Below are 22,823 nucleotides of genomic sequence, written 5' to 3'. Positions count from 1 at the left end.
GAAAGACTGAGGGACAGATATAAACAGGATTAAGTTTTTTTTAAATTTTGGGGTGGAAAAACTGTAGTCCCAGGTAATGTCCACAGACCCCAAGGTCAATGAAGAACACAGTAATGAAAATAAAGAGGCAGATCAGCCACATTCCAACACTACAAAAAGTTTTAGTTCTGGGTTAAAGAAAAACACACTCATCCCAGTCTGTCCTGTGCCCATTCCAAATCTACACTATCACCAACAAATGGATTCAAGACAGGAATCTTACCAACAAATATTCTCAGGATAAGGAGCATATGTAACCTTCCAGTTGGATACACCCAGCTCCCTGCTGTAGGGTGATGGCTGGGGTTCTCCTTTACACTTAATGCTCTGACATTTGCAGGCATTGAAGTCCTTAAGGATGCTGTAAGGAAGAAGAGGAAGATTTTTCTGATTTTTTACACCTGAAAATGCTAAATATATAATGAGAAAGTCTGGGAATACTGATAAAGGTTTTCTGGTTTTTGTTTTTTTTTTTTTTAATTTGAATAACCTGTGATCAAGATAGAGCTTAAACAAAAATGTAACATATTATGAATTAATGACCATTATTTAAACAGTGGCTACCACAGGCCTGAGGTCTGTTTTGTTGGAAATAAAAAGCAGTCTTGGTTTAAACTATTTACTACTTCTACCAAAATGAGCAACTCCAATGAGTCATTAAAAAAAATTAAATATCAAAGTCTGAGAATATTGATAAAAAATAAAAGACAGACAGTTTACTAAACACATCTTTACATAATACAGTTGTATTCAAATCAAAGCAAACTAATGAAGTGAGACTGCAGACGAAGCCTTTACACTAGTATTAAAACCAGCCAATTTTGTCTTGAGTACCAATTCTCAGAAGAAGTTTTAGCCGGCTGGTATTCTCACAATTCAAAATATTAGCCTCTTTCACCCACCCTTAAAATAATCACAGTGCTCAATTCCATCTTCCAATATTATGAGTTGACTGACACTCAAAATATTTAAGGAAAATTTAAACATGCCCAGAATAAATGCTTTCAAAGATCTCTCAAAGGACAGCAGTAGAAGGACAAGGCACACATTCAGAAATTATTTTATTTCAGTAGCACAGAAACAATATATATTATATTTAAATGGAGAGATTCCAAAATGCTTTTTTCTCAGTTGTGGTATTAACATAAAGAAGACAAAGAACCACACACACAATCACGAAACTAACAAACATAACCCTCAACCCCCCCAGGCCTTTTCCTTACCAGAATTCAAGCAGTGATGTCAGATTGCCAGCATGTTGCAGCAGCAAGTATTTAAGACAGTTAGTTTATTTTTAAAAATACATACAGAGCAAGTTTTAGCCATCATTAAAAAGTTTCTACAAACACCTGAGTCCCCAGAACCTCACTTCTGGCATCCTGTTTCTCTCATCCTATTTGAGGGCCCTGAAGAGCAGAGCATCCTAAGGGCACCAAGTAACTTTCTACTTTAATGAGAGCCTCAGCTTCACACATAATTGAATCTAATTTCCCAGGGAATGGAGTCCACCACATTAATTCCAAGCTAAACAAACTAAAATATTTTCAGGTCTTGATCAGAACACTTGCTCAAGGAGGGACTATCCCATTAAAACTGTACACAACACATCAATAGCTAGCAGTGCTTATTTCTTCTTTCATTTTTACATTTCAAAACGTTATTTCATTGCAAAATTAGTACTTTGTTTGAATCACTACTCAGTGAAACAATAGCAAGCAAAACTTTCTCCAATATACCAAATTTCTGCAAGAAATTCTACATCCTGGACTTCCTTGAAAAATGGCCTCAAAAACTGTCTCTCTAACATGACTTGAAGGCCAAAAGAATGCAGACAATTTAAACTACAGAGGCTAATAACAGAAAAAAAGCATGATGTGTTATGTTGCAATACAAATATTATTCTGCTTCCCTTTACCCACTTTGTGTTAGCAGAAGATGTTCACAAAGTGCCAACAGAACATGAGAGGCTACAGACAGTTTTCTCTGCAAGTGAGTGCATAAAAGCACAAATTCTGCTATTAGGTCTAAACATATATCTGTAACAACAGGTAAGAGATATACAGAATATGTCTATCTATCACCTGTGGCCAGATCCTGACCCTACCCTGCTGAGATTACTTAACTGGCAGTGTAATTTGTACCCACTCTGATAGTTTGGTAATTGGACCATTTGCACAGCAGGAAATGGAGTTGTCAGTAACTCATATTCAAGAACCAATTAGCCTGGCCTCCTATAAACCTACCCTGATGGACTGGATCCCACACAGAAGAGAAAGGCTCTTTAGCCCATTAAATGTCCCAAGCCTTTCAGTCCCTGAGATAATTTCTTCATTCAAAGCATAGAGGCTAAAACACAATTATGGAAAAACTTACCAGAAAGCAAAGCAGAGCAAATCCACAGAATGGTGAAAAAGAAGAAAGGAAGAACCAACATAAGCAAACAAAGGACACAAACAAGAGATCAGTTGTACTATTTTAGTAAAAAGAGAACAAAGACAACTTACTAGGTTGCCATGGATTTCTCTTGAAATGTTACAAAGGCCATTCCCAGTGGGTTATTATGAACAGCTTGTTCCTCTTTTGAATATTCTTCCTCAAGTTCATTTCTAACTTTGGTATAATAATCTACAGCATCCTCCTGTGAGGAAATTGATGGCTGTTACATGCAAGTACCAGATAGCCAATATCCTCAATAACACAGATCTTACACAAACCATAGTCACTCTTCCACATACCACTCCCACAAATTACAAATCACGTCACAAGGCAAAGACAAACAGGAAGATTTTCTTGTACTTCAGTTTGTGCACTAAGATTACATTTCAAAAGTTTCAGGTAATTCCTTTTCTATGCAATACAAGAACATGGCAGATAAGCTATGAATGAATCAAGAATTTTCTGAAGGTCAATGAAACATGACACAAACACTATTTTCTACTCCTGTAATAACCTACTTAGCTATAACTAGAAAAGAACAGAATCTCTTACCCGTTCACATCCTCTCACTTCGCAGCAGCAGAACTGACCACATGGCTTAGGGTTGATTTGGACCCTCTTGCCATACTTCTGATGCAGGTGTTCATAGTAAATCAGGCTTTTTTCTGCCTGTTTTCTGCATAGAAAAATACATCCACAATATTTCGCAAGAAAACAGTATCAACATCAAGCTTAAAAAGATTATAACCCCTGAGAGGAGAAAATTATGCCAAGGACTGATGGCAAATTAATCAGTCATCAAAGATATTTACATGCAGTGTATTTTGATTATTTATATACTTTATTTGAAAGTCTGTCATATCATTATATAGCCTACACTTGTAGTGAGGTTCCAGGAAAAAGAACAACCCAATGTTATTCTTGAGAACCCAGAAGATAATACTTGCCTCTCCTGTGATCAGCACCTCTGGCCAAAGAAGCAAGGTTAACAGAGTTATTAATTCAATAGTTCACTTTTTTGCTTTGCACTGCCTGTCTATAAATAAGTACATCCATACATAAATAATCAGCAAGTCAAAACTTAAGTTAGGCGACAGACAATATATCACACCAACAAGAGATGGGCTGAACCCCATAAAGCCCTTTAAAACACAGCTGAATCTAACTGAAGTCCAGACCAGAACTTGAAGAGCAGAATCCATCTTTAGGATGCACCAGGTTAGTAATGCTGGTACATGTTGATTAAAGACTAGCAACACATTCATAGGATTATGCTAAACTCATGTAGGTTACAAAAACAAGTACCTTTTTTTGAAAAGGTTCATAAGCTTGGCTACGTCGTAACACAGCTGGACCTCCAGCACAGTGCAAGTTGGGTAGGCATCCCTGAAAGGAAGCAGCACATGAGTACAGTAAGAACAAAGTACAATGAAGAAACTGGATCAAAGAGCAGCACTGCTATCTAACTGACAGCTCATCACTCATTTAACTTCTGAATGAGCTATCGGAGAGCAGAGACTTGCACAGACAGTTGTTGGAAGTTACTTAACATGAAATGCATAGCTTTATTCCAAGTAAAAGTTGTGTGAGGACACGAGTGGAAAGTATGGATACACAGACACTTTCTTAAATTCTAAGATCAGCTAACTAACTTGATTGATATATAATCTTTTCTGAATTTTAAACAGTGCAAAATTAAAAAAACTTATCTGCTCGGGCAGGGAAAACTACCATGTCAATTTTACATCTTCTACTCCTAAACAAAGATGGAAAAACTTTTTACAAGGGCATATAGTGACAGGATAAGGGAGAATTACTTCAAACAAAAAGAATAGGTTTAGATTAGATATTAGGAGGAACTTCTTGACTGTGAGGGTAGTGAGGCCCTGAAACAGGTTGCCCAGAGAAGCTGTGGATGCCCCAAACCTGGAAGTGTTCAGGGTCATATTGAATGGGGCTCTGAGCACCCTGGTCTAGTGGGAGGTGTCCCTACCCATAGCAGGGAACTGGAACTTGATGATCTTTAAGGTCCCTTCCAATCCAAACCATTCTAGGACTGTAATGTTATTCCTCAATGATGGAACTTACGTGAAATGGTTTTGCACTATCTCTTCACTCGCATTTTTTGGAAGCCCAGTTACGAACAACGTGCACTTAACCTAGGAAAGAAAATGCAAGTTACCTTTTGATAAAATACATTACACAAGAGAAAACAAGAATATAAAGAAGGCCAAAACACAGCACAATTAGCTGTTTAGTAGAGCGGGAATAAAGGTAGGTAATTCTGATTTTGGTGGGAGCTCATCTATTTAAGACAGCACCTTCTACATTGGCAATAGGTTACAGCAAAATTTCACAAATCCCTCCCCAATTCCCTTCTCTCCATCCATTTTCAAAATTCACTCAGTAGAGCATTGCTTTCAGTCAATTCCTTCACATCTATGTCACATTCTAGCATGCAAGAGGCACCTTAGCAATTTGCTTTTTTAGCATTATCCATTGGCAAATACACTTTTTTCACTCCAATACAGAAACTTACTATGTTTTCTTCTTTATATGTGACATACTTCATGTGATGTCTCATGAAGACAACAGTCAGAATCAGGTAAACAACAGCAAAAACTGTGTGCAGCCAAAGAAGATTATTGCTGTCAGATAAAACATTAGGAATATGAGAAACAGGAAGAACCAATTGCCCAGCTGATACAAGCAGCTATCAAAACCTCTCACTGAACACAAAACAAGAAAATAGGCAGTTTCTGGTAGTCAGTCACACCTATGGAGATGCCTTGGACAGCCAACAGGATTATTTGCTTCTCACAAAATTCTATGGGTCATGGAGCTAAAAAGAAAACAGATATTCTAGGTCATGGACATACTAAGGCAGTGTTTGGCTTTCACTTTCTTGTTCAGATGCCTATAGCACATACGATGCTATTTGCCAAAATGTCTGTTATATACTTTATTATTTACTGTGCTGAGTGCAAAATTAAATTCTTCTTGAACACAATCCTTACTCAATTTGAAAACAGCCTCATATAAGGAGTAAATTCTGCTTTTCTGATAGCTCCTTCTTCAAAGCTTACAGTAGTTTTGTTCTCCAAACAGCTCTTCAGTTTTGTGAAGAGCATTAATAATTGCAATTAAACTAAAATACAGGAACCTATTTTACAGATAAAAAAGTCCAACAAAGCAAAAGAAAAAAATAAAAATCCCCATTAGTTTCTTGGTTTCATAACATGGTTAAACAAAATAGAGATTCTACTGGACATAGCGTCAGAGATGGCTGTGGATTGATCAAGAATAAATCAGATTTGTGAAGTTTTGTACTTCAACTATTTTACAGACTTTTTAAAACACATAGAAGTAATTTTAATTGTAATCTCAGATGGGAGACATATGCACACATATAAATCTAATGTAAGGGAATTTAAATCATCCCAGCTGCACATTCCAGTAAAGCTGTCAGCTTTACATTCCTTCTGAATTGTTCCTTTTAATGGGAAATTTCTGAAAATAATATCATTGGGTGTGCAGTCATTAGCTAAGGGAAACATGCGGTGTAAGAAGTGAGAACTGAGAGACCAGAAGCCCAGCCTCAGGATTTCTTATCAGCACTGCAAGTGCACAGCCTGAAGCAGACATATCCCAGTTTCAGCTGATAGACAGGGATTAAGTTATTCCAACCCCATGAGCCATGCTGCAAGTATCAATTCTTGTTTTTAGGAACCATGGTAGAAAATAGACGTCAGCATAGAGGGACTCTGCAAGACTTACTCACCTGGTTTGTAAATTTACTATAGTTGTTCTTCCAAAACTATAGGGATCTTTATCTAAGAAGAACAAGAACAAATAGGAAAATTAATGGTGCAACACTTACCGTCAGAAAGCCAGCTTTTAATGCTGAGCAAGTTCATTGATAAAAAGATTTAGAATCATAATCAATGCTGGTTTACTCTGTCCTGTGTTTTTAAGCTGGAAAAGACACCTCTAGATTATACCACATTCAAGTCATCAAGAAAAACAGTAGATTATTTTGAAAATCTAGATCTGGATCTTGGAAGCAGTTCTCTCTCCCTCCAATTTCCCTTCATGTCCATTAACAATATTGCTTAGGGATTGAACATATTTCCTTCACATTTTTCTTTCATCTTAACTGAATTCTTATCTCAGGCTTTTAAGCTGCATTAATTCAGTGCTGACAAAACAGTGCTGACAACCTTGGTAAGGTCAAAAATGGATTTACATGACATTATTTCTCTAGACTGTCAAGTATTTTTTAAAATTATAATGCAAGTGAGGGAAAATTGAGCAAATGATCACAGAGGAAAAGGAGTTTAAGATATCTAGAAAGCTAAACAATCCTTTTAGCCCAGACTGTTAAACCACATTGCAAGTTAAGTCATCACAACTGAAAGAACTACAAATGCACAAATCAGCTTCCAATGGAAGAGAAAGAAGAAGGGGAGAGATACTAAAGCTTTGTATTTCCTAGACTCACGAAGGTTAATCCAGAAAAACATTGTCCTGCTTTAATAAAAAGCTAATATTGATATAAACAGAATGGCCAAGAAAGAGCTCATAAAAGGGAGGTCAGAGATGGAAGTTCCAAAGATAAACAATACAAAAAGGAAAAGGTGCAATGTATTCTATTACAGACAAGAGCTATGTCACAAGGGTCTTAAAAACCATGTACAACACTTTAAACATGACCTTGATGAGAGTGATACAAAGCCAGGTATGAAATGAGATTGTAAGGGCTCATAATCAAAAATGGAAGAATGTATAAGCAGGGTTTAACAGACATCTCACTCAAAGAACTCAGGTTTCCCACCAGCAAACTGAATGGCAGATAGAGGACATGATTATTGTATTTTTAGGTGCCACACTGGTAGAAATAATCAGGACTGGACTGCAAATTATCTAGTCAGTATTGACAAAGTCTCTGCAAGATTTGTCCAATTTTGAGACACAAACCAAGACATAAAGGAACAATGGGAGAGAGTGTAGCTAGATTAAAACAAAAATTCAAGGCACGGCTGATGATTTTATAATCAGCCAAATGGAAAACATTTCTCATTAAAGACCAAATTAACTGGTTTGTTTATGAGAAAGAGGAAAAAGCAGATAAAAATGTTTATAATTCTCAAGCAGCTACAAGGATTTTGTAAAGAGGAAAAGAATAACCTATTATCTCCAGTGACAGATTAAAAAAATTATTTTAAACTAATTGAAGCAAAAGAGGTTCAGACTGGATACTAGAAAATATTTATCAGCTGTAAAGATGTTTTCCATTGACAATCACCACCAATAAAAACCATAATGATCAACACCACTTAAGAAGGCATGGGTAAAGTTAATCCTGCCTTGAGCCTTTTTAAGCCTTGCCATCTAAGTCTGCAGGAGGTCTGCAATTTTGTTTCTGACAAGTGTTTAAAGAGCCCCCTACAATCACACAAATTTCACAGCAGACTGAGGGGGTGTGTTGGGTTTGTATGCCCAGGTATAGGTAACAGGGCTACAGGGGTGGATTCTGTGAGAAACTGCCAGAAGCTTTCCCCATGTCCAGAAAAGCCAACTCCAGCTCCAGGACAGACCCACTGCTGGCCAAGGCCAAGCCAATTAGGAATGATAGTAACACCTCCATGATAACATAATTCAGAAGGAGAAAAAAGTAATTGTGCAGATATAACTGCAGGCAGAGAAGAGCAGAGTGAGAATGTGTGAGAAGAACAACTCTGCAGACACCAAGGTCAGTGCAGAAGGAAGGGCAGGGGGTGCTTCAGGCACCAGAGCTGAGGTTCCCCTGCAGCCCATGGGGGAGAACCATGGGGGTGCAGAGATCCACCTACAGCCCTTGGAGAAGACCCACGCTGGAGAAGGTGGATGCCTGAGAGGAGGCTGTAATCCTGTGGGAGGCCTGTGCTGGAGGAGAGTCCTGGCAGAGATCTGTGGACCCATGGAGAGAGAAGCCCATGCTGAAGTAGGTTTCCTGGTGGGACTTGTGACCCTGTGGGGAACCCATGCTGTGCATGAAGGACTGCACCCTGTAGAAGAGTGACTTATGGTGCAGCAGTTTATGAAGATGGCATCCAGCCAGAGTCAACCCACTAGAATGGTTAAACCACCACCTTATAAACTTCACCAAAAAAAAAAAAAATCCAAAAAGTTTTTACTATTATATTAAGATCTGTTCTAAGAATACAAAAAAAAAAAATTCTTACCAAGCAGATCACCTGACAGATTGACAGGCAATATCACACACACAGACAAAATGCTGATAGCAATCAGCAAGCAGATGATGTGACGCTGGAAGGCAAGGTAATGGATGGCATCTTCACCACACCTCTCATGAATCTCATCATCACTGCATCAGACAGAAAAGCACACGGTCAGATTACTTGGTCTTCTTGAGAAGGGTTTATGAACACACATTAAATCCTCAGTCTACTCAAGGACATCCCTTTCCCATCAATCCTCATTGGCTCTCAAAATGGCTGTGTTCTTTCACATGTAAATTCAGGTTACAAAAGTGTATTTTTCCTGTGCAATACCACTATACAAAACTTAACATTAGGAAATTTAAGATTGAAATAATAATCTGAAAAGCAAATATGAATAATCCAAATTCTTTTGGACTAGAAGACAAGGTCTTTTGCTGTGACCTCCTGCTTTATGACAGTCACAAGCCTAGCTCTCCAAATTTAAGATCAGTGACAGTATTCACTCATCTCCATAAAGGCTCCCTGTGAGGCAAATTACAACAGAACCACCTCACTCTCATGACACCCAGCTAACAGGAAATATAAAAGGCTTTGGAATGAACTCTCATAATCTCGCCACTGTCAGCAGTTTAGATCATTAGAATAGGAGAACTTGGAAAGGAAGGAACTGAACTAGCAAAAATGGAGAAGGACAGGCTTAACCCCCATCCCTTTCATATTTCAGTGTATCCAAAATAGAAATTGATTTTTAAAGTCCTGATCTACTAAGCCCCAGGAGACATTAAAAAACTCACATCACATGTCTAACATTCAGTTTCTGGGAAACCCTGGGATGTACTTCCCCTAGTTAGTCAATTCCAACCCCAACTAAACCACCAGTTCCCCACAGAAACCCTTGCAGGGAAAGCCCACTGCCTGCCTGGGGCCCTACTGGCTTCAAACAGGGTAACACCCATGAGGTACTCTTTGAAGAGTAAAATCCTAGAGTGTAATTATTAGCTCTGAATCCATATAAATGCTATAGATTCACTCAGATTCATACACTGTCCCAAGATTAGGCAATCCCTGGGCTGCTAGCAGCACAACTGTATCCTGAAAAAGTATTCCTATAAGGTGACCTTGTTTTCACTTCCTTTTTTCAACCAACCAGAGACACCTGTATCAGTGCTTGTATTAAAACTATCTACTCAAATGAGAAAATAACCCCCAAAATTTTGGAATAAAAACCACCTTTCCAAATTAAAAAATATCAAAGCAAACCACAGCTCACTATTTCTGCTTCATATACTTACTGCATCCGAAAAGCAGCAGTAATCCAAGAACAAAACCCCTATCAAAAAAAACCCAAAAAAACAAAAAATGAGAAGTTTCTAGGAGCTGACATACAAAAAACAGAGTATAATCCAGCCAATTAAGACAAGTCTTTATATTAAGACAACCTCTTAGCTAAAAATCTGGTAGCTTGTTGCTCTGAAATACAAGGGTCTAACACAAGTTAATCAGTTAAATGCTTGTTAAAAACACTGCTGTGATTACATTAAAAGCAAGGCTTCTTATACAGGTTTACAAATCCCCCAATGAAACTGTATAGTAGAATTCACATCTCACTGAGCATCTCACTAGGGTTCAAAAAAAACCCCTTCTCTCTCAAAAGGGCTCTTCTTTCAAGTGAACATTATCCACCTAATTAGACACGTGTTACTCAACAGCTAAAGTTGCTTTAGGGTTTTAAAAAGATGAAGTAAAGTACACAAACAGCAATCCTGATCAAACAATAGTATGCTTCTGAAGCTCACACAAATAATTAATTGCAAGGCTAGATATTAAGTTAATGCATGTATATATAAAATGTTGAAAACTTAGGATACCACCACTGGATAACTCTTGCATGGCTCATTCTGAAGTTGCAACACAAAATTATAGAGGTGTACCAATTCCACAAATTCAGAAAGATGATGGAGGGAGCCAGTTAAAAGAGGGGCCAAAATATTACCCTCTACTCTAAACCAATTTGATTATTAAAAGTGCATAACACTATAATTAGCCTCACACTTGCATCCAGTTTGCTCAACACTGTGAGGGAAATAATGTACTGTAAAGAGCAACTAGGTATTATTTGCAATGTGAACACAATGTAACTTTTTGAACTGTTATCCCAGTAACAAATTATCTACTAGTCTTTTTTTCAGTCTCCACTCCCCTTTTAAAACACAAACATATAGTCCCTCTCTAAATTAAAAAAAAACAAACCACCAAACCAGACTTAGAAACAATGACACAAGATACTGGATTTATGACATGGCAATAGCTTGTCAGGAAACAGAGATTATGCATGGTTCTATAAAAACACAGTTAACAACGCATTATTAATTTTTGCACGGAAATTAACTTCCAGTTTAACAATGGTTCATTGAACTATATGGAATGGAAAATTACAGCAGATTCCATTCGGAAAGTATTATCAGAACTCTAGAATACTTACCTTATCATATTCAAGGTCTTCAGGTATTGATGAAGATGTTGACAACCTGTTATATCTTGATTCACTAAAACACATTAAATGATGCTTTTAAGTATCTTTAACAGCAGATGATGGAGCTCTATGGAATCATTTCAATTTTAACAATTCTGATTAAGGGATGTAGTGCAAAAACACTTTTTCATTTATGAAAGCTGTGGTTTTCACCCTGTAGCACATGCCTGACTATAGTAGCTTGTGTGTGTCTCATGTTGAACAGAGAGGACACGAGAGTTCCCAACATGAGAGCACATAACTGAACTTGAAAGAAAACATTTTATCAGGATATTAAAACCACAGTGATGTAACAGAATGCTGTACAGTTTTGGGAGCCCAGCCAGGATCAGATTTGCAAGCTGTCTTCCTGTCTGGATACTCCTCACTACAAGACATCACTTCTTTTTTCTCCATTGTACAGCCACTGCTCACAATTTCTCTCCACAACTAAATCCCTGCAAAGCTACCTCCTCACACAAGCAATCCTGTAGCAAGGCTAGAAACATTTAGAAACTCTGTAGCCCTTAAGAGTAGCAGAGTGCCTGTTTTCATTTTGTTGCTAAAAAGATATGTTGCAATGGTAATTACATGAGGACACCTGTTAGAATTGGAGTGTGTTCCTCGGTGTCTCTGTAATTTTGGCTCAGCTCACAGTCCAGCAGGACAAAAACACAGGCTCCTGGGTGTCTGACTGCTCCAGCCTGTTGGTCCCATGCCTCCACAGCATCGTCATGACTGCTGCCTCAGCCAGCTGGATCAAAGCCTTCTCAGTTATTGCCCATTTTATTTTACATCTATCTTTCACAACTGTCCATAGATTACACCTAAAACCAGGGTTTGAGTTCTTTCCTGTTGCTCAGTTGTGAATTTACCACAACTTGATTGCACCAGGAAGAGGCTCATCGTTAAAGTTTCCCCACTTTACACATAGCTTAGGTTTTAAATGTCCCAACACATCATCCTACATTAAAAAAAATTTAAAAGCTCATTTGAAATATTACTAAAAATCAGTGAAGAATTTCAGAAACCTGCAACAGTAAGTTTTTATTTTTGAACCCTTGGGAGATTTTATGGTATAGGCTGTGCAGCGAGCTCTGGGAATACACTGGGCTTGAGCCAAGATAAATAAAATGGTTAATATCCCTCTGTATAGAAGCACTCTGCAAACATCAGTGTGCAGCATGTCAGCAGACAAGCAGCCTATTTCCTTACCTCCACTTCCTTAACTCACAGCTGGAGGATGAAATTCATGGCAATAGAAACACAGGACATACGGCTGAAACCACAGACAGTAACTCTCTGAGGGAGGTGTATTTCACACACAGCAGTGTGAGGGTATTATTAACAAACATGTGCAAGTGATTACAAACATATCTAATGATATAAATGCACCTAATATAAGCCACATTTACTGTACTTTCCTCCCCACTCCCCAAATGGTTTCAACAAGTCAATCTGATTACATATCTTTTTTACCTTTCAACTTCTGACACCAGTGCAACACGACCATAGTCCCAAAATCTCTTTCTTATAATGGAAAACAGTAATATTAAAATCTAGAAAATAAAAAAAAAGAATATATTAAAGTATTTATTTTTCCCATTTCAAAAAATACTGTCCTAGCTCCTAAATCAATTATAATATGTCAGCCAACTTAGTGGTGGTCAAGCTACCAACCTGTCCAAGACCAAAGCTATCTATCGCTGATCTCTTTAATAAATTTTTAATCTGCCCCCTGTATTTTCACTTTTTGAAAGAGACAAAGAAAACAAGCAAAAAGCTCCATCACTGTGTATTTCATAGATTCTTTTTTTTTTTTTTTTAAGTTGCTCTACAGAAAGCAATGAAGCAACAAGGCCTGTTTGCCATGCATATGTAGCATACACCCTCACCTTCTGGTTCCTCCTCCATCCCATACCTGTTTGGCTGGAAACTGGTGTTAGTGATGCAACTTACTGGGATCAAATACTGAGTGGCCAGCCAGGATATACATCCAGATTATCTCTGTGTCAAGACTACACAGCTCATTTCCACATTTCACAATTAATATAACCTCCTTATAAGCACCTTCCTCCTAACAGGGAGGATTAATTCAGATCTTCCTCCTTCATGTGGTCATTAAACTGCTGCAAGCAGGAAAGTTCTCTAGATTCTTCACAACTTTGGTTGAAATTTGCTATAGTATTCTCCAGTTATTAGGCAGGACTGCCAGATAAAAATGGGAAGACAATGAAATATATAAACCTCACTCCTCTGGAAACCAGCCTAGAAATAACATATCATAAACCCATCAACTGTCAGTTACTAAAAGGATATGCAGTAAAAATATAATGAAAATAAGAATACAGGAGTTGATAGATAATTTTCAGTACTCGGTACTTGAAGAAGAGAGGAACCTTCTGCACTGCACCCATCTCTTTACTTAATCCTGCTTGAGTGCAGAGTTCAACAGCAAGGAACTCAAAAGTGGACTCAGTGTCCTAAAATTGAGCCACAGCTTAAAAAGAAAAGGCAAACGCTTCAACTAAAACTTGTTCAATGCTGTGCCATTGGTCACACAGAGCTGTAAATACTGTACATGCTCAGAAAATGGATTTATGGTAGCATACACCAAATCAACAGTAAAGAAAGTCATTATACAACTTTGAGGAATATCCTCTACATTCCTACAGAATGACCAGCTCAGACCACAGGTACTTTAGGTTTCTTTACAGCAGATTTCTAGAACTCAGAAACGGTTATCCCTTTAGTCTATTTTACTAACACCGACCCTCTTCTCAGGCCAATGTGCAGGTCTGCAGCCCTGTTTCTGGTGGCTGAAGGCCACCTAGGCCAAGCTTACAAAAATAACCACAAGTTTAAGTGCAGTTTCAGGCCTGTCCTGGAGCCTCCAGATAGCAACTAATCATATTCCACCTTTTCTCAGGACTAAGCTGGTCAGTACATTGTTTCATCTTCATCTACAGCTTCAGGAAATCTAATTTTAAAAAGCTGGTTTTTCAAAAGGCAATACAATATGCAAAATTTGTCATTTCACAACTGAGTAAGTAGTGGTGTCCCCTTCCTGAAAACCTACCCACTACTTAAACCCAAATGTTCTTGCAGTTAAGATAAAACATGAAAATTTGAGCTACAACCACAAAATTCACTGGCCCCACAAGCAGAGCCTGTAAAACTGCACTCTCCCTAAATCTACACATCTAACCCACCATCCCATCTGTATGCAAACATTCATCAAGACTTGAAAAGCACTTTGATGTTCCCAGAACGGACTCAATTAATTTCTTATTCTGAAAATTCTCAGAAACCAAATTCCAACCCGTTAAATAAAAGAATTCAGAACAATCTCACTTTTGAGAAGGTCAGAAGTACTTTCAATACAAGAAATAGAAAACTGGGCTTACAAAAAAGAAGGTTACGTCAAGCAGCAGGACAGTTGGGATTCCACCAAAAGTTACTCCTTGGAGCACGGTGCTGCCCTGGGCAGTGCTGTAGCAGTAAGTCTCGTTTGTTCTGTTGAAAGGTGCACTCCTGTTCCCAAAGAAGCCTAGATGAGAATGTCCAAAACCCAGAAAATAGAAAGGGTTCATTTTGTCTATCCCTTTAAAAGACAAAAAAAAAAAAAAAGGTGAAACCAACTTGTGAAAAGCCTGGCTGGTATTTGTAAGATATAGTAATATTACAAGTATAAAAAGTGCAGGAAGATGCAACCAGAAAACTACTTAGGGAAAGAAGGTGCCTTTGACAATCTCTTCCCTTCACATGTGAAATGTTTTGCAATAATTGACAGGTTCAGCTACCAGCAGTGCCCAGACAAGAATTCCAGACATCTAGTGAACCACATTCTCTACAGAAGTCTGAAGATAACTGCAGAAGATCCTCCCAAAAAAAATTCCCAATCATTTAATCTGTAACATCTAACTACATATTCCAGTCTGGACTGTGATTCTAGGAATCACACAGAGCATTACAATTTTGTTCCTAGTTGATGAGCATGTGTGAACACACCAGCTTGTGAACTTTGTATTTAAATGTCAAAACCCTGAAATCATTAACAAATTCACCACTAATTCCACAGAAAAGAACCACTACACAAATACACATGTTCCTTTCTGCTCTTGGAATATTGGGTGACTTTCCTTTTTTAAAATAATTCAACTGAAAAGCCAGCACAGCAGTTATTGTATGTCACAAACAAGAAAGAACAAAGAGTATTTCGCAGAGAACAGACATCTACCTCATTTCAGTCAACTGACCTGATCAGATAATGTAGTACCATATAAGAATGAACGAGATTTGGCTATTGATACAAAGTTCTTTCTATCAGTGCAGGCAATTGCTCGTTTATTTTGGGGCTTTCCACTTCAAGCATTTCCTTTCTTGGATCTTATTTACTTGCTGATTCTCAAGTACTGCTTCATGCAGAACACACTTCTGGCTGATAAATTCACAAAGAAACCACTCCCCAAAAAAAACTCAATCCATCAAAAGCAAATATTCTAGATGCTCATCACACAGGTCCAGGGACGCTACTTTCGGGATGCTGTGCCTCTAAGAGGAATGCACACGTCTCTGACGACAGCACTATTCTGGATGCTGAAAACGAAACAAACAAACAAAAAAATTACAAATAACTAAATATTCTCCTTTTAAACAGCGGGGAAACAGCTGGAGTATACTCCTCCCAAAACAGCATCTGCTAAGTGATGGGCAGTGCAACACGGCGAGGAAGAAATTTTGTCTCAGCTGATGTGCTTCATCACAGGGAAAAAAAAAAAAAAAAAAAAAAAAAAAAAAAAAGGAAAGAAAAGAAAAGAAAAGAAAAAACCCCAACAACGCCCACAAAAGTTGTGCCGCGATTCTCTATCCTTGCTTTCTACGGACTGAAATTCAGTGCTGACGCAAAAGAAAACATTTTGGAAGAGCCTTCGGGAATCCAGCACAAGCCTGCACGCTAAACTCTAAGGAACACACTGGAGTTTATCAGACACTGCTTCCAATTCCCGAAAGCTGCTCTTTTTAAACAAGCCAGCTGCCGGGCAGAAAGGGCAGGAGAAGACCTCCCACGGGTGGGGCTGCGCCGCAGGAGCCCAGGGAGCGCGGACGGGCTCCAGAAACGGGAGCGGCTCCCGTGCGGCGCGGGGACCCCGCTGCGCTCCGGCTCCGGCAGGGACCTGGAGCCGCGGCGGGCGGGACCGGCTCCCCAGGAGCACATCGGAAAGCGCAGGGCTCACTCCTGGCGCAGGGAGCGGGTCTCTCCCCTCCAGAGCAGGGTGGGCTGGCTGAGCTGCCCGCGGGGAGGGGACGCTGCTCCCGGCGCTGCCCGCCCCGACCCCGCTGAGGGGAGTCCCGCTGAGGGGGGGCCGCGCTCACCTCGCCCACTCCCCTCCCCGCCGCTCCCGCCCTCCCTTACCTGCGCCGGGGCGGCCTCTCCTACCCCCGCCCTTCCCTTCTCCGCCTTTCCCTTCCCTGCCCGCCTGCCCCGTCACCTCACGGGCGGTCCCGGTTCCCGGCCCGGCCCCGCAGTTAAGAGCGCCGGCAACAAGTCCCGGGCTCTGCGCAGGCGCGCACGGCCCGCTGTCAGCGCTGCCCCGCCCCGGGGCGCGCTCCTCACAGAGGCAGATCCGGCCGGGAAAGTGCCGCCCCCACCGGGAGAGAGCCGCCCCCACCGGGAGAGAGCCGCCCCCGCCGGGAAAGTGCCGCCCCCGCCGGGAAAGTGCCGCCCCCGCCGGGACACGGCCGCCCCCGCCGGGACAGGGCCGCCCCCGCGCCTCCCTCAGCGAACGGCCCCTCAAATAACCGAGGGAAAGCTGCTGCTGCTGCCCAGCCTGGAGAAGAGAAGGCTCCGGGCAGACCTTATAGCGCCCACCAGTGTCTCAAAGCAGAAACAGAGCGTTTTATAGCGCAGGAAAAAAAAAATAAAACGATCCCCAAGAAATGTGAGATGTGATTTCCATAGAGACTTGGCGATTTCAGGTCTGGTGAAGTGGGCAAGCATGTAGATGGAAGTGGAGCAGGCCATACACTGAGATCACAGAATCATGGAATACAGTGGTTTGGAATGGACCTGAAATACCATCTATTTCCAGCCCCCCACCGTGGGCAGGGACACCTTCCACAAGAGCACATTGTTCAGAGCTCCATCCAACCTGGTCTTGAACACTTCTGGAAATGGGACATCCACAGCTTCTCTGGGAAACCTCTGCCAGTGCCTCACCACCCTCAGAGTGAAGAAATTTTTCATGTTATCTAATCTAAACCTAGCCTCTTTCATTTGAATCCATTCCCCCTTGTTCTATCGCTACATGCCCTTGCAAAAGTCCCTCTATGCCCATGTAGAAAGTCCCTCCCCAGCCCTTGTGTAGCCCCTCTTCAGGTACTGGAAGGTGCTCTAAGGTCTCCCAGGAGTTTTCTCTCCTCCAGGCTGAACAATCCCATCTCTCTCAGCCTGTCTTAGTAGCAGAGGTGCTCCAGCCCTTTGAGCATCTTCATGGTCTCCTCTGGACTTACTCCAACAGGCCCATGTCTTGTGCTGGGGGCCCAGAGCCAGACTCAGCACTGCAGGTGGGGTCTCACAAGGGCAGAGTAGAGGGGGAGAACCATCTTCATTGACCTGCTGGTTAAACCTCTTTTGACAGGTAGCTCTGAAATAACAAATTAATGGTAGTAGCATGAACCTTCCATGAAATATGCATAGCCCCTTTTCTCCACACACAACTTACATGTTGTGAATTGAAAAAAGCCCCAAGACCTAGGGAGTTTAGGTTAATGAGTCTATGATAGAGCTGGGATGAGACCAATTCCCAGATATCCACAAGGACATACTATCCTTTAAGGGGTTCATTGCTTCCAGACAACAGGCCAGAAACACTGTACAGCAGGTCCCTGCTGTCCACTCTTCTCTACCCTTTATTTTAGTGTTCCCTCCACAGCCATTTGATACCCAGCATTGCCAACCATCCTCATCCTCCTGTGCCTTCATCCTTTGCCCTTTGACTGTCAGGACTGACCTCAATGAGCAGCAGGCATATGAGGGAGAAGAAGATGAAATGATAATGAAATGGTAATGATGAAAATGTGCCTGTTCAGAGGGAACCAGGGACCACTTGCCTTCAACGGTTTGCACCACTACCTGAAGCAGCAGTGATGTCTTAGAACACCAACCCACTCTAAAACCAACCAAAAATAATTAAAGCATTGCAAGGTTCAGTCTGATGTTACATTGACCAAAACCTTGGTTATCTGCTGACTTCTATGTTTAAAAGGAATTAATGGCCCAGCTGCCAAGAAGCCACTTTCTGCTCCATCTGACAGTCCTGATCCTTCCTCTCCATCTTTAACTCCTTGCATTCCCATGTATTCAGACTGCATGGATTACTTAGGGTCCTGCATGCATAGCTACTGTCCTGCTCCCTGCCACTTTATTCATCCACAATTGTTTTACTCTGCCAAATCCTTGTTTCACTTTCTAGGAGTGCCTACTCAGTGGGGAGCAGCATCTGGCTGTACATGTGCTATCTACCTTCTCCCACTTCATCCCACAAAAAGGGAAAAGTCCTGGTTATCTGCAGTCACTGAGAGACATTTCAAGATGGAATTTCATCACTTACCTAGAAGATGCATTGTAGATAATCTGTGATTTTATATTGGCTGTAACAATTATGCTAGTTAGAAAATGACATAAAAGTTCTCAGCTCAGATTCACTGCTGGAATAAAGAAATCCCACTATTGTTGAAGGATGTTAGTTTTACCTTTAAACACACTCCTCTCTAGGGCTGTGTTGGTGGGAAACTTGTTTGGCATGAGTGTTGTAGAGTTATTGTTCCATCCTGTCTTTTCTGGAACAACTCTTCCTGTGGACAACTTATTTCAAAACAGGATTTCTCAGTGGAATAATTATTCATTTCTTTTAAATGAAATACATCAACCATGTACATGAAGCCTCAGTGTGTTCTTGCAGTTCTTGCACTTCTAGGACCAAAATCTGCTTGGGTGATTTCCTAACCTGCTCATACTCTTGATTCTTGTCAGGTTTTTCAAAATTAGGAAGGCTTTGCTTTGGTTAGATTATCTTACTCTGTAGTGTAAAATGGGTAATATTGTAATATTCAGTGATCTCAACATTGTAGTTTTGGCTTTCTTCAGTGTGATGACTTTTGCCTAGCTACAAAATAATTTTCCCTTTCTTTCTGCCACAAGAATAACATCGAGCTTTTGTCATTTGTTTTTGTTCTTCCTCTGTCTAGACAGGCTCTTTAGCTAAGTGGTGTGATTTTGTTTATCTCTAATTTCAACAGCAGAGTCACATTTCCCTCCTCTCTACCTCTTGTAAATAGGGTTTTGTTTACCGCTGTCTGTTCTTTTGGTGACAAAAGCCACATACTGTCATTAGTTCACAAACGTTTAATTATGTTGCTAGAGCAGATGGAAAACCACCCTCAGGACCTAGGGAGCAGGCCAAAAGACTCTGAAATCCTTCCATCTTTCTTTTATTTTGCATCCTCCATATCCACTTCAACAGCTCTTTAGCACCAGGTTGAACAAGTGTGCAGGGTATTTACACTTCCACATGTGCCTCTTCCCTTACTTTATTAAATGACCTTATGGCTGGAGAGCTCCCTTGTCACTTTAGTTTGATTTATCACAGCAGGATGTCCCTTGATGGGTGAACTCCCAACAGGACTTCAATAGTCTCTGGAGGTGAGTAGCAGGTGTCTTGAGCTTTGCCATGCGTGGCAACTCTCGCCGTGGTTTCTTCTCTCTGAAGAAACCCATCAGCCCAGCTTGCAGTTCTCTACTTATCTGCCTATTCAAATATACCTTAATGGATTTAATTCAGGCTTCCAGCCTGGCAGCCCTTTGCGATCTTTTAATCTTTGCCTTCATCTGGCAACCTGTTTATGAGCCTCAATACATCACAGGACACAGTGTGGGCATTATGGGATTTTCCTTTGAAGGTCTGAGCATTAAAATGTTTCTAATATAAACAAACAAGTAGAAAAATCTAGACAGATGCATGGATTTAAATGTCGTAATACAAATCAACAAGCAGCAAGTCTTGATTTTGAAAATTTACCCTTGTTTTCTCTCTATTCTTTTTCATTTTGGCATGCTGCTTCTCATTCATAGGTAATATGTTGACTTTGAAATTGCCTTGCATTAAATTTGGAATGTATTTTTATTAATCAATACAACAGATTATTATACAACATATTTAACCAAATATATCTAGCAATATATTATAGAAATTTGCTTTTCTTTTCATTTTATGTCAGATAGGAAATGCTGAATGTAGCATTGGTATTGATGCTCGAGCATGATTCATTTCTCTTGTCATCTTCATCAAGTTATACTTGGATGAAAACTGGAATTTTATTAAAACACACAGGAAACTGCAATCTAAAATAGCAATGCTAAAAACAGGAGGGAAAACTAGGCTTACTGCAACATACTTTGCATAAACGATTTATGAAGTGGTGAATCCATGAGCTTCGTCATCATCACCTCTGGGCAGGGTGAGGTTTTAAACCTTGATTTTTTTGGAGTAGTTAGAGGTGTGGAGAATCCCTTGCTGATATATAGGATTGTTAGTTTATTGTTAGCCTGTCACAATGTAACCACTGTTGGTGTGACACACTTTGGTACAAAACTAGGGCAAGGTGGCCTGCAATGTGGGTGACTTCATTGTTTCCTTAATGTACACATTATATTAATGCTTATCCATGCATTAACCCCATGGGTATGGAACCAGAAGGGACTTAATGCTTAGGTGGCACAGCACTGATGATAATTAAGGCAGGTTCCTAAGAGAGAGAGGGAGATGGAGAAACCATCTGGCACAATCTGGTTTGTCCCACTGAAGAGGAGAACGCCTGGCCACGTGAGCCATTGGATTTATCAGGCACCAGGTGTGCTTGTTACCAGTATGAAATATCAAACCACTCCGAGCTTGTAAAGTTTTCCCATTCCCAGCTACAGCACACATTAGTTTTCCTGAACAACTCCAGTGTCCTCAAGAGCCTCTGTGCTCCACAGTGTCCTCACTGTACACAGTGACACCTGTTGCAGCACTACTGAGGTGAGCCCTGGATAGATTTTAGCATCCTTGCCTTAGGTTCTGCTTTCCCTGGAGCACAAAGATGAGTAGTTGGTTGTGCAGGAGCCACAAAATGCACTAGGAGATCTTGCAGTCTAAACCACTGGTGGGTCAGTTCAGCTGGGTTTGCTGCAGCCTTGAATTGAGAGTAAATTTTTATGAATCAAGCTCTGAAATTCTGGTTTTTATCCAAATAGGTCAGAACTACTCATGATTGATCTGCTGTATCCATGCTCTCGCTGCAGAGAGTCCAATGAGATTCCCAGCTTTTAGATATAAGAATCCTTTTCCAAGGCCTTGGCACAACACTTCCTAGTTCACTGGCTTGATTTCCCTTAAAATGTCAGCATCAAACATGCTGCTTGATAATTTATAAATGTATAGATTAAATAGTTTTTTTAAGGACTTCTATAATGAGCAGGGTTTTTTTTTGTTTGGTTTGGTTTGTTTTGGTTTGTTTGTTTTTTTTTTTTTTTTGGTTAGGCAAGAATTCTCCCTTCCCACTTCCAGATTTACAAATGAAAAGAATTCAGTGTCCAAACGGTGAGGATTTCAAAGAGCTGGCAAGGTCTGAGTTACAATTTCCACAGCAGCAGTGACTTGGCTCCTTTGCAGACAGAGCAGGAGAGCATGGGGGGTCAATAATGCCAGCAGGATGATCCTGGTGAGCCCAAGCAGGGGGTCAGGTGCCAGGGATGCAAGGGGCAAGTGGCTGGGGTGATTTGGTGTCAGGATGCAAAGTGGCTTAAGCAGGAAGATGTGAAGAGCTGTGGCCATGGCAAACAGCCAGAGCCAAGGGCAGTGAAGCATTTTCCAGCAAGGAACCCCCTGAAACCAGGGGAGCATGGCTTTAGTAGAGTATGACTGGAAATGGTGGGGAGCAGCAGCACCCAGCCAGTTCCAAGTGCATGACTGCTGCCTGAGGCACACCACAGGCACATTGATCCTTGCTGTGTTCTTTCTGGCACCTCCACTTTAGGGAAGCAGAGTTGCCTAAATCTGCCCATATCTTAGTGAGTGATTACCTGTTGGACATGTTATCACCATACTTTCTGATTTTCCCATTCTTGTCCCTCCCTGACCACTCTTTTCTTCCTCTTTTTGTAGTACTTTATTTCCTCACCCCATTCATCCTTTCTCATATTTCCTTTCCTGTGATTCATTCTTCTACTCTCTCCAAATCGCTTGCTTTTTTTTCTGCTTCATATTTCTCCTTTCAAATGTATGCAAAGGATATAAAGGTATTTCCTGACATCTCTTCCAGCTGGACTGGGCATGTTTAACATTGCCTCATGAGTGGGAGTGTGGCCTAATCTGTCTAAAAATGGAAAGTAATGTAGTCACTGCAAACTGAGCACCTTGGACACACAGGTGATCTATGGATCAATGGAGAACTTTCTTCCCTGTAACAGATGGCAAGAGGGACATGGCTTGTTTTCCTGAGATACTTTAAGTACAGTAATCGTTAGACTCTATTGCTGATTAGAGTTTTGTTGGTAGAAGCTGTGGTGC

At 40.6% G+C, this 22,823-nt stretch overlaps 1 protein-coding gene across 2 annotated transcripts in view; it reads right to left on the bottom strand.

The window, feature by feature from the left end:
* TMEM63A (transmembrane protein 63A) overlaps positions 1-16,852 on the bottom strand; it is a 30,291-nt gene extending 13,439 nt beyond the window's left edge. Inside the window, exons 1-14 of one of the 2 annotated variants that reach the window (XM_002194606.7) lie at positions 16,704-16,852; positions 15,471-15,810; positions 14,619-14,815; positions 12,691-12,770; positions 11,182-11,245; positions 9,992-10,029; positions 8,700-8,842; positions 6,257-6,308; positions 5,015-5,123; positions 4,564-4,634; positions 3,781-3,861; positions 3,028-3,151; positions 2,544-2,677; positions 263-400 (exon numbers count right to left, since the gene is read on the bottom strand). In XM_002194606.7, the coding sequence (XP_002194642.5) occupies positions 263-400; positions 2,544-2,677; positions 3,028-3,151; positions 3,781-3,861; positions 4,564-4,634; positions 5,015-5,123; positions 6,257-6,308; positions 8,700-8,842; positions 9,992-10,029; positions 11,182-11,245; positions 12,691-12,770; positions 14,619-14,804 (1,220 nt within the window). In that variant the 5' untranslated portion in view covers positions 14,805-14,815; positions 15,471-15,810; positions 16,704-16,852. Of the gene's footprint in view, positions 1-262; positions 401-2,543; positions 2,678-3,027; positions 3,152-3,780; positions 3,862-4,563; positions 4,635-5,014; positions 5,124-6,256; positions 6,309-8,699; positions 8,843-9,991; positions 10,030-11,181; positions 11,246-12,690; positions 12,771-14,618; positions 14,816-15,470; positions 15,811-16,627 lie in introns of both variants that reach the window. The other variant, XM_030268966.4, reaches the window with a different exon arrangement.
* Positions 16,853-22,823: the final 5,971 nt, after the last annotated feature.

The sequence above is a fragment of the Taeniopygia guttata genome, chromosome 3 (genome assembly GCF_048771995.1).
Source record: "Taeniopygia guttata chromosome 3, bTaeGut7.mat, whole genome shotgun sequence".
NCBI classification, from domain to species: Eukaryota; Metazoa; Chordata; class Aves; order Passeriformes; family Estrildidae; genus Taeniopygia; species Taeniopygia guttata.
The sequence above is the reverse complement of the archived record's forward strand: the minus strand, read 5'-3'. Positions and strand labels throughout refer to the sequence as shown.